Source organism: Halyomorpha halys, unplaced genomic scaffold (genome assembly GCF_000696795.3).
Source record: "Halyomorpha halys isolate HHAL.00 unplaced genomic scaffold, Hhal_1.1 Scaffold354.1, whole genome shotgun sequence".
Taxonomy (NCBI): Eukaryota; Metazoa; Arthropoda; class Insecta; order Hemiptera; family Pentatomidae; genus Halyomorpha; species Halyomorpha halys.
In genome coordinates, this window is record NW_027111517.1 from 327,962 (window position 1) to 343,761 (window position 15,800).

At 29.4% G+C, this 15,800-nt stretch overlaps 1 protein-coding gene across 1 annotated transcript in view; it reads right to left on the minus strand.

The window, feature by feature from the left end:
* Positions 1 to 15,800, minus strand: part of LOC106681635 (ankyrin repeat and SAM domain-containing protein 1A) — a gene marked incomplete at its 5' end in the record, with an annotated part of 95,805 nt that overhangs the window by 8,805 nt on the left and 71,200 nt on the right. The window contains 2 exons of the mRNA XM_067049565.1: positions 114 to 244; positions 5,396 to 5,665. Of these exons, the coding sequence (XP_066905666.1) occupies positions 114 to 244; positions 5,396 to 5,665 (401 nt within the window). The remainder of the gene's footprint in view (positions 1 to 113; positions 245 to 5,395; positions 5,666 to 15,800) is intronic.

Sequence of the window (15,800 nt, forward strand, 5' to 3'; positions counted from 1 at the left end):
TCCCCGAGTTATAAATTAACGTTAGAATATCCTTCATTTTGAATTTAAAATTAAAAAAGGTTTTAGTCATTGGTTTATAATGTAGTATGATTTATAGTGTATGAAATACTTACAATGAAATCCAAATTATCATAGCCGAAACTGATGAAGGTTGGCTCATAATGTGGCATATGGATAGAATTTAACCATGCTCCAAGGGTGGTTAAAGCAGCAACAGATGTTGAGGAATCGCTCAAGTTGAGGCCTATAAAATGGATCAGACAAATCATTAGTGGCCAAACTATGGGATGAAATCATACAACTGAAAAGCAACAAAAAAAGGTTCAGTGTATTGTGTTTGTTCGGGAAAGATTTTAAATATGCACGTCGAGCACGTCCATTTCGACTATTACAACATTTACTAGACAAACGGTCTAAATTGCCAATCCATTCCAAAGACGGATCTACACGACTATTATAAGGCCTATTTGGACAAACGGAGTCGAGCTTTGGGGCTCCACTAAACCATCAAATTCCTCCCGAATCCAATCCTTACAGTCCAAAATCCTTAACGCTCCTTACTTTGTCACAAATCAAGTCATCCATCAGGACCTTACCTCAATGTCCCATATGTTGCGGATTTCGCCAAAACCAGATACCATTCCTTCCATGTAAAACTTCTCAACCACCCAAATCCACTTGTTTCTATCCTGGCTTCTCCTTCATTACCTAATCATCCTACTAGGCGTCTGAAAAGAAGATGGCCTCGGGATCTTTTCTTCTAGAAATGTTATTGGAGTTCTATCAATGGGTAGATTCTCCACATGTTTGTATCATGTCACTATCTCACCTACAGCAAATTTACTTGTTGTATATATGTTATACAGTTGTAAATAACAATAAATAAATAATTAAAAAAGTGGATAAGAAAACACAAAAATTAGAATATTTAAGATTTTTTTCTTGTATTTATTGCTATACATTTGACGTAGAGAAGAGGACTCCTATGAAATATCGGAAGAATTAACAAATTATGAAATTAAAAATCGGGAATTATAGATGAAATTTCAGCAATAAGATCATAAAAATTATATAATATTCGCCACCAGGATAAAATTGGAGCAACCACTGAGTTGGAATAAAACTGTAGTCATTCACAAAAAAAGAAGATATCATGATATAAAACTACACAGGTACCTTCTTTTTGCCTATTCTATACCAGGTGATCACCAATATTCTCTTCCGACGGATGTTGCCCTACGTAAAGAAAAATCAGGACCCATGGCAAAGTTGCTTTAGGAAGAAAAAGTCAATTATTGATTAGAATTTTCAAAATGAGGAGAGGGGACATGAATTCAATAGAATAACCTATTACTTCTGCATAGACTTAAAGGTAGCTTATGACACCATCAAGAGTTATGTAAAGTCTTAGATAACTTAGGAATACCTATAAAACTCTTAAGCCTTACAAGTCTTACAATGAAAAAAGTGCAATATTCAATTCGAATCAACATTGACAGGATCAACGAATATATAACTGGGAAAGGGATACAAGGAGACGCCTTAGCTTGTGTACGTTTTAATTTGAACTTCGAAAAGGTCAGCGAAAATTTAACTTTTCAGAAAGAGGAACAGTAGAGCCGTAGGAACAGGGGGGGGGGACAACTTGCCCCGGGCCCCGTGGCTCAATCAGATACTTGAGGTTCGATTTTTTATCTTTTTCCAAGAAATATTTTTGACAAATCATCTAGATAAGAAGGAACACAGATAATTGCTTCTTATAAGATAAAGAAGAGGATTGTTTTGGATTACCGGTATAACTTTCATAAACATTTTGCGTGTAACCATATCTCCAGTTCATATACTACAATACTAAGTGCACTCACACGCACTATACTACACTATGATTCTGAGATATAGACCCTTTAGGAACAGTATTCCTCTGTGCGATATACTCGGAGGAAAGAGAATAGAAAATGAATGATGGAGTAGAGCAACTGTGAACTCTTGAGGATGCGTTCTATATACATTAACCTAAGTTAGATGGTGACCAACCTAGACCTCAGATCAGATTTAGGCCTGAAAATGATACTCAACTTGGAATGTTTGGAAGATCGAGTGGACCAAGAAATGATCGGGCAGTCACATCGGAGGCGTATTGTTGGTGAGGCCTACGGTATCCAACTCAATCACATTTTATATAGAAGTTGTAGAGGCTCTCCTCAAGAATGCGTCTCCTTGCTGGTCATTAACTCAGAGGACGGTCTTGCTTCGTATCATTGGAGTATACAGGTCAACTTCGTATGAAGCAGTACAGGTCCTGCCACAAGCGGTACTTCACAATCTCCTATAGCGAGAAGAAACAGCCGAGAATGTTTACAAGAGTGGTGGCTCAACAGAATTTTCAGCAGTTGAGGAATGGAGTCCACAGTAGATGAAAAAACAAATATAGGCGACTGTTGGGTTTCATAATTCCTCCTAATTTCATAGCTTATAGTTGTACTATATACAAATTTATTTGCAGTAGTTTTAAGTTACACATAATTACGTAATATTTTTCTACAGCAAATACACATAATGCACAAAAGGCAGAACAGGTTGAATAAATAAATGAATAGTCATTTAAGATCTATGTCAAAACTCGAGTTTAGTAACGTTATACACAATGCTGGTTTAATATTTTACACAATAAACAATTTCAAAATAAACATACTAAATTCAATACACATAATATATACCCAAAGTCAGTTTCGATCAGTTTTTGAGTTATGGTAGAATGATAAAGTTATATCAAGACTAAATATTAATAATCTGCAGTAAATTTTTTCCATTAAACTAAATAAATTAAAGCAAAAAAAAAAAAGAGTAATTATTACCTTAGTATCCAATAGTCTTTTCTTTTTAAAACTTTAAACTTCTAGTATATTAATTTATCATTATGTTATTTTAATTATTTATTTTTTTCATACACATAGTTTAATTATGTTCATTTTATTTTTCTTCTGTTTGTATATATTTTAAGAGATATATATTTTTTTCATTCATTTATTTATTTTATTTTATTTTAGTATGTATGAGATCATTCATCACTATTACCTATTGTAATATCTATCAATAAATAAAAAGTATTTTAGTTTAAAAAAAAAAAAAAACTTCTAGTGTTTAAACTCAAACTAGCGACTAAACTTAAAAAAAAAAAAATTAGAAGTGAAAATCAACACAATTTAAATTATCTTGCCAGAAAAAAATGGTAATGTTAAGAATATCAAATAAATATTTATTAAAACTTTTGAACTATTCTTTTTTTCTTTGCATAAGTGATATTGATTGGTATAAAACGAACTACATATTAATTTTTTTTTTAATATTGATAGTATTTAATTTTTACAACTGACCAAATTCGCTTCCTTTGATTAATGAAAGTGAAGCGATTGTGCATGACCTCAGTGGATTCAAGGACCTCTTGAACAGTTATCTAATACGTTATGAAAGATGTCGTCACCGAATAACTTCTGGTTAATAGCCTTAGCAGATAGAGAACCGGTTCATTTCCTTTGTTTTTTGGTTTTTATTTTTTACAAAATTTGATCAGCAATATTCTGCTATGAGAATTTAGAATAAATTTTAAATTGATTATAAAAAAACAACATCTCAAAATCAGATGTTAGTTTTTTTTTTAAATTTATTTACTCAATAGTAAATATAAAATTAGTAATAAAAATAAAATTAGTAATATTAGAAATAAAAATTAGTAAATTTAATTACTTATTTACTCATAGGAAGTTTTTTTCCCGAGGATAGAGGATAATTGATAAATATATAAATTACTTGCATACTATACTGTACAATATATCCTATCCAAGTTCTTATATAATGAACATATGCAAAAATAAGGGCCTCATTTGAAGTGTTTCAGTCAGTTGAGCAATATAAATGAACAGTGATACTTCTCATAACAGACACCCCACAATAATGGACTCTTGACGAGGTACAAATTAAATGCATTTGAAACCCTCTAGTGCGGAACCCTTCTACTCTGGATGCAGACACCAATGCAATTCACGAGCGTTCACTCATCTATAAAGGACACAATTAATAAAATATAAATGTTAAATCTCACTATTCTAGAATTAACGCCACTTAGAGACATTGAGTAGTTGTGTATTAAGCATTCATCATATGTATTTAGCATATCAGTGTGTGTATACAACATGAGCGGTCAGTAGTTCAGGGTTAGAAACCTGCGTCGGACAATATTTATTTCATGAGGCCCCGAGAAATAAATCTTGAGCTGTATAGGTCCTCAGTGGAGTCATAAAAAACCATAATAAAAACAATGATTGAGAGAAAAGGTCCAAGAACGATGCTTTAATTTTTTTTCTTAAGAATAAAATCATATATATATATATTTTATTTAATCATTTAATCAATTCCGAGTGAATAATGACCCTTCCAGTTTATCCCAATCCCACATCACTACCCGTGAAGAATGGTGCCAAAACTGGAGGATTAAAATAAATTCCAACAAAACCCACCAAATCACATTTACCCTTTGTCCTAAACCCATGACTTTCTGCCCCACAGTATCCTTTAATAATATCCCACTTATTCCTGTCGAACAGATTCGTTACTTAAGACTACGTCTGGAAAAAACGACCGACATGGAATCCTCATACAAGACTGAAAAGACAAGAAAATGCTCATCGATTCCGACTACTACAAGATTTACTTGACAAACGATCTACACAATCTATTAAAAAAGACTGATCTACTTGACTACAATAAGGCCTGTCTGGATATACGAAGTTGGGGCTCCACTAAACCATCAAATTCCTTTCATATCCAATCCTTAATTCTCGTTTCTTTGTCACAAATCAAGTCATCCATCAGGATCTTAATGTTCCCTCTGTTGCCGTTTTAGCCAGAACCAAATACCAATCCTTCCATGATAAACTTCCCAACCACCCAAACACACTTGTTTCTTGGCTTCTCCTTCATTACCTGATAATCCTCCTAGGCATCTGAAAAGAAGATAGCCCCGAGATCTTCTCCTTTAGAAATGTTATTTGAGTTCTATAAATCGGTAGGTCCTCCACATGATTGTATCATGTCATTTTATAACTTATAGAAAATTAACTGGTTGTATGTATTTTTATACAATTGAAAGTAAAAATAAATAAATTATTATAAAAATAAAAATAAATAAATTCCGACCTATTGTAATGGGGCATACGTAATTCGAAACGGAAAAACAACTAGACACTTGAAAAAAATAGTAAAAAATATATTTAGAATGCTGGATAGATTTATAAGAATGTTGCGAAAAATAAAAACGTTCGATCGAGATAGGTGAGGATTCATGTTTACAAACAGGGGCCCAAGAAGATATGTATTTATAGAATATTATTAAACTTACCTAGGCGCTCTTGAAATTCCTTTTCCAGCTCGGTTATGAAGACAGATTCTCGGACGAGATTGCCGAAAGATGCCATGATCTCCGATATTTTGGCCCACTCTTCCTGTTCGTCAAAAGGGCTGAGGACACCCTTTTCGGGTAACTTCCCGTCATCTTGTGCGTCTTCCGGTTCCCCAGTCATCTTAGCGCTCTCATAGACGTTCCTCAGCTTCCGGAGGGTCTTTGGTCTTTCAGCTTTGTTTTCTGAGGTAACTGAACCTTTCATTAAGCCTATGAAACAAAAGAAAAACGAATTGACATAAAGTGAAGATACTTTTGAAAAATAAATAACTTAAAAATTATAGTCTCTTGAACGAGACCTATATAATTCTCAGTCTCGCTAAGGATTAAGAAAACGTTAAATGGTTTAATAGACACTGACTTTTATAACTGATGAAGTTATAAAATCCCTTTCGATATGAGATTGAGTGAAACAGGCCTCACAAGTATTTAATATTGTTTTATATACCAAGATGTTAAAAAAAAAAAAATCAATTGACAACTATTGATTAACAAGACTATTCTGTAACGATATTACTACTACTAAGACTCGTATTCCAACTTACTTTAACTACTTGAACTTATTAATAAGTTATTGAACCCATTCAACGTATTGTTTAATTTGTTATTCCATGTTCGCTAGGATGACTCGTTTTAGAGTTATAGGCGAAAAAAATAAAAAAGACCTATTGTGTTACTTCATTAAATTAATTAGCTTATTAGTAAGAGATTTAGTGTCGCCATAAATGCATTTCCGTGTTTGGACTCAAAAATGGTACAATTACGCATTTCAGTCTACGATATACTTATATTACTGCTTACGGTAACTACTTGACCTTATTAATAAGTTATTGTACCCATTCAACGTATTATTTAATGATGTTTAATTTTTTATGCCCTAAAGTGTTCACTAGGATGCCTCGTTTTAGAGTTATAGGCGAAAAAAATAAATAAAAAAGGCCTATTTTGTTACTTCATTAAATTAATAAGCTTATTAGCAAGAGTTTTAGTATTGCCGGAAATTCATTTCTGTGTAAGGGGTGTTAGAAAATAATTTTTAAAAATATCTGCAGATGCATGTTTTATGGGTTGGGTTTTATGCATCGGACTCCTGTAGGTACTTCTCGGGGCGCTATAAAAAAAAAAAAAAAAACCTATACGAGTCTATATTTAGTTAAACTTCCTAATGCTTTGCAGCCTTAGGCAAATAAAGACATGAATTGTGTATTTACGAGGAAACTAACAATCTTACGTGTTTCTCCTTCCTGCAGAATATTTTGGTGTTTTGAATTAGAGGTAATGATTTTCAAAATATAAAATAACTTCTTATTTTATCATGAAACAAATCTTGTCTTGTTTAGTATGAAAATATAGAAGGTATAATTCCTTCCAGAAAAAAATTTCTTTTTTTTTCTGTTTCTTTTTTCTTGAGGTACACCTCGTAGTACAAGAGCCCGAGAGGAGAAAAAATGCAGTTATTTCTCTATAAATTTTATTAATTTAATAAAAACTATGTATAATTACTAGTCTAAATTGATGTGTCTGCCAAGTAAAGGTAGGGGGAATAAAAAATGGCGACTGTTTCATAACGTTAAAAAAAAAAATTAATTTTTCATTTGAACCTCTATATCTTTAAAATTACCAACAACACTAGAAGACCAAAGCGAACATAATTTAAGTTGGAGTAAATTTGCAAAAACATAATCCCTAATAGAGCTATTTACGTTTTATAATTCCCGGGATATAGCTTTTTAAAAAGCAACAATAAAAAAAAAAACCTGAAAAATCAGAAGTTAGTGAATTTATTTTGAGAAATCTATATCTCAAAAACGATTCAACGGACAGATGTTTATTAGCACTCAAATTAAAGCTACTTTAGTGTACTATAAAGTTTACACCGTTTATTATCATAGTAGTAGTAGTTTTTATGATATTTGCTAAAATAAATTGATTTATAGTTGTTCGGACAAAATATTCATGAGTAAAATTTATATTCATAAGAGAATATCATAAAAAAATATTACCCCTACGAAGATAAGTATTTAACTACTTTATAGTAACTTAAATTACCTTTATTTTGAGTTCTGGCAGACATATGTACGTCTTATGGTTCCTACAATATATTTTTACAAAAATCAAAGATTTTATTCGAACTACTAGAAATTAACGTTTTGTGAATTTATTTTGTCAAATATCATAATAAATATTCTAAAGAAGATAAACCATCTAACCTACTTTATTGTACATTTAACTAGCTTTAATTTGAGTGCTGGCTGACATCTGTTCGTCTTATGGTACCTGAGATATATTTGTTCATAAATTAAACGTTTAAACTAAAAATCAGGGCTTTTGAATATAGGTTGTTGGATATAATAAAAACTGCTACGGATAAACGTTATAAACTACTATACAGTACATTAAAGTGGCTTTAATGTGAGTGCTAATTGACATCTGCACGTTGAATGATTTTTGATATATAGCTTTCATAAAATATTAACGTTTTGAAACAACCACTGTCCATGTATCGAGGTTTTATCCTCATCTTCTGGACTAAAATGAAACCATTTATATTATATAGTTATACAACACAACTATTTGAATTATAGTTATCAAAGAAATTTATCTAAGACTATAACAATAGATTGTTTGGTCATATGAAAAAGTTAAACAAGGATATTGTCTAGTCGAGTATAATAATATTGTATATCATACATTTATAAAAATTATTAAAAAGATTGATCCAAATTTTAAGATACATAAACAAATTATTAATTTTTACATTAATAATGCTCTCAGAATGAATATCAATTATGCAACCCTGCATAGAGTGCTACTTTTTCCCAATGATTCACGTATTACGAAATTTCGTAATCCATTAGTTTACCAAATTTATAATCAAAAAAATTTAATTTTCACTGTTTAAGAGTTATAAAAAACAAAAAAAAAAAAGATTTTATAGATCGAATATTTGTAATACTGAAACATCAAAACGTGAACTGAGGAAATGATAGAACTCCTTAGTTGGAGAGATTTTTTCTCTTCGATGAAGTCTACTGCGTTGTAAAAATATCAGTGAGTATTTGAATTGAAAATTCCATATGCTTAGTTTAAACTTATGTAATTCACACAAAAATAAACGAAATATTTTTAAAAATATATAAATAAATGAAACGATTCCACTTCCAGGGATTTCTTACATATATACTATTATAAGCTTATGATTTCATATTTATTATACAATAAAATATATTTGTCATGCTGTTTTTAATCAATAAATCGTATTAGGTGATATAGATATAAAAACGTTTTGGACTTGGACGATGATTACTCGTAAATGAAATAAAATTAAACAAAAAATAAAAATTCTTGAAAATTTTTGTCATTCTTCTATTCCATGTTGGTTATTTCATGTTAATACAAAACAAAAGGATATGTGATGTCTACTGCACACCTAAAGAAATAGACAGAACGAGTGATTTGTGAAATAAACTCTTTATCTACAACCTTCAACCAACTGTATGGTGTTTACTGGACGAAATCTAAATCTGAGAACCATTTCTCTCTGACCTGGAACCGGGTTATCGGCAATTTGCCGACATGGGAGCACAGATACGAATTTTGAATAAGTTTCCAGATTAGAACTCTGTCGTCTATACAACATACGCCCTAGATTCACAAAAAAAAAATTAATTAAGCTAAAATTTAGAGGAAAACGTACATAGTGACGGATTCAGGAGAATGACATGTAAATGTAGGAAATATAGGACATTATATTTATTTTATAACCTTATTTTATATAACATTAAATAACATTATTTTTAATTTATAACCTTTTATATTTGTATATTTTTTATAATTAATACCATTTATACTTATTTATTTTACTTTCAATAAAATCCAGTTTTCAACTTATCTCAATTATCAATTTCATTACATAATAATTTTTAAATAAACAAATCGGATAATACAGAAAGGAATAAACATTACCAACAAAAAAAAATCGATAAAACTGTTACAAAACAGATAAAAAGTTTATTATTAAATAGAATAAGATGATAAAGAAAAACGATAAACAAACATAAAAACCTCGAAAACACCTAATTTAGAAATGATATTGAAGTTCAAGTAGGTAGATTCTCCACAAGGCTGTAATTGTACTATAATTTACAACACATTTACTAGATTTTTGGATAATGAATTTTTTTTTTTCGACCAAGAATCCCATTGGAGTGCTAGACTGCCTAACCATGGTTAGGGATCAAGTTTTTCATTTTGTGGGACCACCACTCGAAAAACCACGACACCAACGAAAAAAGTCAAACCCCAGTCCAGATTCGAACCGGCACCGCCAATAGATCTCAGAATTGTAAGACTGCGCCTATGGATAACTACTGAGCTACGGATGGCCGTTAATGCAGTTGTAAATAAAAAAAATAAATATACAAATGAATAGTCATTATATTGATTACATAATATCAGATACACTATATTAATATAATTTAAATGGAGAAAATCCGCAGATGAATTTGAAAAATTAATAGATCGTAATACATGTAACGATTATAAAGAAAATATAAGGTAATGTAATTAGTATAGAACAATATAAAAGTCCTAGAAAACATTAATTAATGTCAGAGTACGAAAAACACAGAAAATAAATATAGAAAAGTTTATAATACGTTTTCTTAAAAATAAAAACAAATTGTAATTAGTGATGAAATACTCAAGAGACGAACATTATGCAACACCGTCAATGATTTTTATTAGTGTTGAATGTATGTAGTTAATTAAAATAAAAAATTTAATCAATTAAATAAACAACATAAATACGTGGATATCGTTTATAAAGACCTCCAAGGGACCAGGCATATACGGTCATTATAGTCGGTCGCCGCAATAACCAATCGTAATACATATCATGTAAATATGATATAGGATTTTTAGAAATCAATTATTGCGACCGAACACAAATAAATTCCTTTTTTTTTTTTTTTTGGAAGACGATTGCATTATTTTACAATCAGTCGTAATAACCTTGGTTGTTATAAATTAAATAATAAATTGGTAAGGCTCTTAAAATCACGGGTCCGGAAATATTCGTCACTACAACTTATAAGTCCGTTATATCCCAGGTTGTTATAAACGATATAGACACTAACACACCAGAGATGGGCAAAAATTATAAAAATCATGAATGAACCATTAATATATAAATATCGTATCCACGACAATTTTTGCTATTAGTTTCAACTATAGCTAATTTTTGCCCATCTCTGGCACACATACTTATAGGCCCGCGTATATTATTTATATAATGTAAAATTATCAAAATATATTTGAATGTATTTTGGATGGATATTTTCCTAAATATAATATACCGGACAATTACAACGATGGATTCTTGAAAAATTAATTAGAATAACTAATCAGAAATAATCAAAAAAATCAAGAGTATATAGCCTAAAGTCACAAAGAACAGATAGTGAGGAAGCCGAACGAGTGAGTACAAGGTGCATTCACTAATATTTGCTTTATTAGTCTCCTCTTCACACATTACGCATTTACTATCCGATTTTACCAAACATGGGATTCCCTACGACCATATTTACTCTCCGGGAATTCGCTAAGGTGTGGGGAATTCGTTGCAATACAAAATGCAACAATAATGACTGAAAAATTTAATATTTGAGAAAATAGCTTTTAATGATTTTATTTTTATATACAATTTCATATTTTAGTTACTATTTCTAAAAGTTACCAGAAATTTCCTTTTCTTTTTTTGTTCTTATACTATATATACTATAACTATATATAGTATTTGTTATTAAATAATGTTAATTAGAAATAAAAAAAAATTAAAATTGTAAATATAATAGATATAGAGTAAAGATTAAATATATTAAGCACTGAAAATTGTTGATAACAGAGTATTAACTTTGTGAAGGTAGGTTTTGTCAATGAAAAGGTGATAAAAAAAAATAGGCTAACATATTAAATAGTTAAAGTGATTAAAATAAAACTATAATTTTTTCTAAGCAGGCTACCATTATTTTAGGAATTTATGAAAATAAATAAAAAAACATAATAAAATTTTATGATTTAAATTGATAAATAAAATTATTCATAAAGATGTATCCAGTAGGGTATAATAGCCTGTACAGAAAAAAATTTAAACCTGGATTAATTGATTTTAAAATTTCCTTAAGGACGGAAACGTAAGAGAGAAATAAAAATAGTTGACAGAATGGATCAAATGAAGTTTGTATTTTAAATTATTATCAACTTTCAAACGAGAAATTAATATAAAATATATAAATAATAATAATGTGAACCAATACAACTCATGAAGGGCCAGGGGTTCAGTAGCTATTAAGGAAGTATTGCTTTAAGAACAACCATTGTACAAGGAGGTGATTTTTACAAGATCAAATATATAAATAAACTAATGAAATTTTAGTTTTTACTTAACTCCAAATATATGCTTCTACTGGAAACCGTCCTATTAAAAACAAACACTTTTTTCTTTCAGTGGGATTTCAAGGAATGCTGGTTCCTAATACTAAATAAACAATTGTAGCGTCACATAGAAGACTATACTGAAAATATATTGAAAACTTGTAATAATTATATCTCACTAAATCAACTGATAAATAAGTAATTAACTTTTAATAATCAAATCAAAGAATATTGTTGTTGAAACTATTGGATAGTAAGATGCCAGATAACATTAGTACTCAATAAAATTCAAATAAAATTTTTGAGATAAAACATCTAGGGGCATTTGATATAATATAGAGCATTAAATATAATCAAGAAGTATGTGTAAGTAACGAAATAGAAGATATAATGTTTTTATAAGTTATTTATATTTATCTTTCTCCGTCTTTCTTCATTGTAGTGTATTATGGAAAATACAACCTTGACGGTGTTACCTAAAGTTTTAGGTTGTTCGATTTCAGCATAAAAGTTGTTTTTACAACCCAGGCATTGCATAAACTAGTAACTTCATTGTTGTAATTTTTTATTTTTGAACTAGATTGTATACAAACACTAAGACACACAAATTTTGTAAGACTTGGATATTTGGATTCATGGGGCTTGAAACTTGTATTTACGTGGAAAATATAGAATTGACAATTTTCACAACTGAAATACTTCCGGTTTATTATATATAAGACAAACTAATTTTATAACTCTTTTCGCAGACAACACACAATAGTTTTCTTTATCTTATTATAGTATGAAGTTAGACTCTAGAACCTAAACATTATACAAATTAAAGAGAATACAATGAAAGTCGGAAGAAAAATAAACTCACCGCTTAAAAATTAGCCAACAGCGATATTGATGAGGTCGGGACTAGCAACTAACTGAGCAGCCACCCGACAAGATATCTTTCTTTCAAGCCTTATCGGGAAATTTCGATTACACATTGACGTAATCATTTAGAACGATTGTACGTGTTCAGACACGAAGGTGCCTCTGACGAAGTGATCCGTAATCTCATGCCACTTGAAGTAATTCGGAGTATTTACGCGCTACAAATAGGATAACAAAAGGAAAAAACAGAAACTGAATACTTCATAAAAGCTTATATAAAAAAAATGAATAATAAAGACGAGATAGATTCACAACTATACAGCAAAGAGGAGTGGTTCTAATAGTACAAGAGCCCAAGAGTAGAAAAAAGACAGTTATTTCACCCCAATTTTTGATTCCTTGATTGAAAACTATGTATAATAAATAGTCAAAATAGGCAGGAAGAATAAAAAATAGCGGCTGTTTCAAAACGTTAAAAATAATTATTTTTTTATTCAGAGCTCTCAATCTTAAAACTACCAACACTAGAAAATCTAAAAGAACACTATTCTTTACAGAAGAGTAAATTTGCTGAAATATTAGCCCTAATAGAGCTATTTACGTTCAATAGTTCTCGAGATATAGCTTTTTAAAAAACACCATTTCATAAAAATGTACTGAAATATCAGTAGTTAGTTAATTTATTTTGAGAAATATATATCTCAGGAACTATGTGACGTACAGATGCCTATTAGCAATCAAATAAAAGCTAGGTCAATGTACTAAAATGTTGTTCATGACCTTTACCTTCGTAGGAATAGTAGTTTTCATGATATATGGCAAAATAAATTGATTTATAGTTGTTCGGACAATAAGTTTGATTTATGAAAAACTTTATTTCAGAAACCGTTGGACGTAATGTAACTATAACATAGTTAATAATGTTTACCTTTGAATGATTAGTGGTTTTTATGATATTTAACAAAATAAACTCACTAAATGTTAATTTCTATTTGTTCTTATAAAATGTTGGATTTTTGAAAAATATATCTCTAGACCCATAAGACGCACATATGTCTGCCAAAACTCAAAATAAAGGAAATTCAACTTAATATAAAGTAGTTTATGACACTTACCTTTGTAGGGGTAGTAGCTTTTATAATATTCACATATGAATGTAAATTTGACGAATGAAAATTTATCCGAACAACTATAAATCTATTTATTTTAGCAAAGTTCATTATCACTCATCACTATCATTCATCACTACTCCTACGAAAATAAATTTCATAAACTACTTTAGATTCCATTAAACTAGCTTTAATTTGAGTGCTAATAGATATCTATATGTAACATAGTTTCTGAGATATAGATTTCTCAAAATTAATGAGCTAACTACTGATATTTCAGTACATTTTTATGAAATGATGTTTTTTAAAAAGCTATTAATTAATAGCTTCCAAACGTTACCATTATTTAAAAAAAAAAAAAATCACATCATGAAACAAACGAACATATAGCAAAACAGCAAATATAAAAAATTCTAATTTTAAAAATTTAATATTCAAATGGAAACCGTTTCTATCTAAACTAGACCAGCTTAGATAGCCATAATTACATTAAATTACTGTATGATATACAAATATCATTTTACTGATTGTAGATTATAATTTTGGTTCTGAAAAAATATTTAGAAGGATATTTTCGGTATACTGAAAAATTATAAAAATGGCACCCTGTAAAATTAAACAGAAATAATTTATAATCCCAAAAAGGATCTTATTTATAATAAAAAAAAAGATTAGTTATAAAAAACCATTTTAGGCTATTATACGTCACATTAAAAAATAAATAGATACAAATCACAACAAATAAGTGAGAAGCAGAACAATGAGTGATGAGTGATTCACTAATGTTTGTTTTATTAGTCTTAGTTCAAACATTTTATATCCGATATTACCAAACACGGGATTCTCCACTGCCATATTTACTTTCTGTGAATTCATTAGAGAAGATACAAGAACTATCATAAGTTGAAAATGTAATATTTGAGAATTTGGCTTTTAAAGATTTTATTTTATTTTTAAGTGAATATTTCAAAAAGCTAAAAGAATTCTTTTTTTTATATAACTGGAAATATTATGAATACAATCTTATTAAAAAACATTTTTTTCCTTCCATTTTATAATGAGTTCATTTCTTAAAACTGAATGTACAAGTTAAGTATATATATATATACATACATACAAAAAAACTAGCTAGTCACATTGAACTTGGTCACAAGATTGGCATCGATTTTTTCACTAACGATTCAATAAGACGAATCAAAACAAACAAATCCATGAATTTTCTCTAATCATTATTAATTCCTCAGAGAGTATAGGTTATACATCAATTTTAAAATATTTGCTTAAAATGAGAAGACGAGACTTTAAGATAGTTAAATCGAGCAATATTTCAAAAGTCCCTGAAATTGGAAAACGGCGTGAAACCCACCATTCCCGCCCTCCGTGGTAATATTACTTATTTGACTTTTCAAACTAATTATAGCGAGGAGGTTGGTCGATGACTACATGTCACAATCATAATACAATCTCACAGGTGGAGATCATAACATAAAAAAAGGTTATCCTTCCCGACCGGACCCGCCCCACTAAGACACCAGGGAACGACGGAAACTATTGAATTTTACTAAAACATAAAATTTGAATGATTATATTTAAATTTAAATTATAGTACTAATTAATTTCAGAAGATTTATAAAATGTTTTTTAAGTGTTACATAATTTACACTTGTCAGGATCCTCTGGGTCCAATAACGTGGCTGAAACTCAAAAGGTAAATTATCAGTTTATTATTATCAGTTATTATTATTTATTATCAGTTATTATTATTTATATTTATTATTTATTATCAATTATCAGTTTATTATTATTTAAAAATTATCAGAATTGGTTGATATTATTTTGGCGTACAAGTTGACAGTATTTTTATTAATAAATATAACAATCACGTAATATTATGTTCATAATACTTAAAGTAATAAGGATGATGAACGTATCCTTTT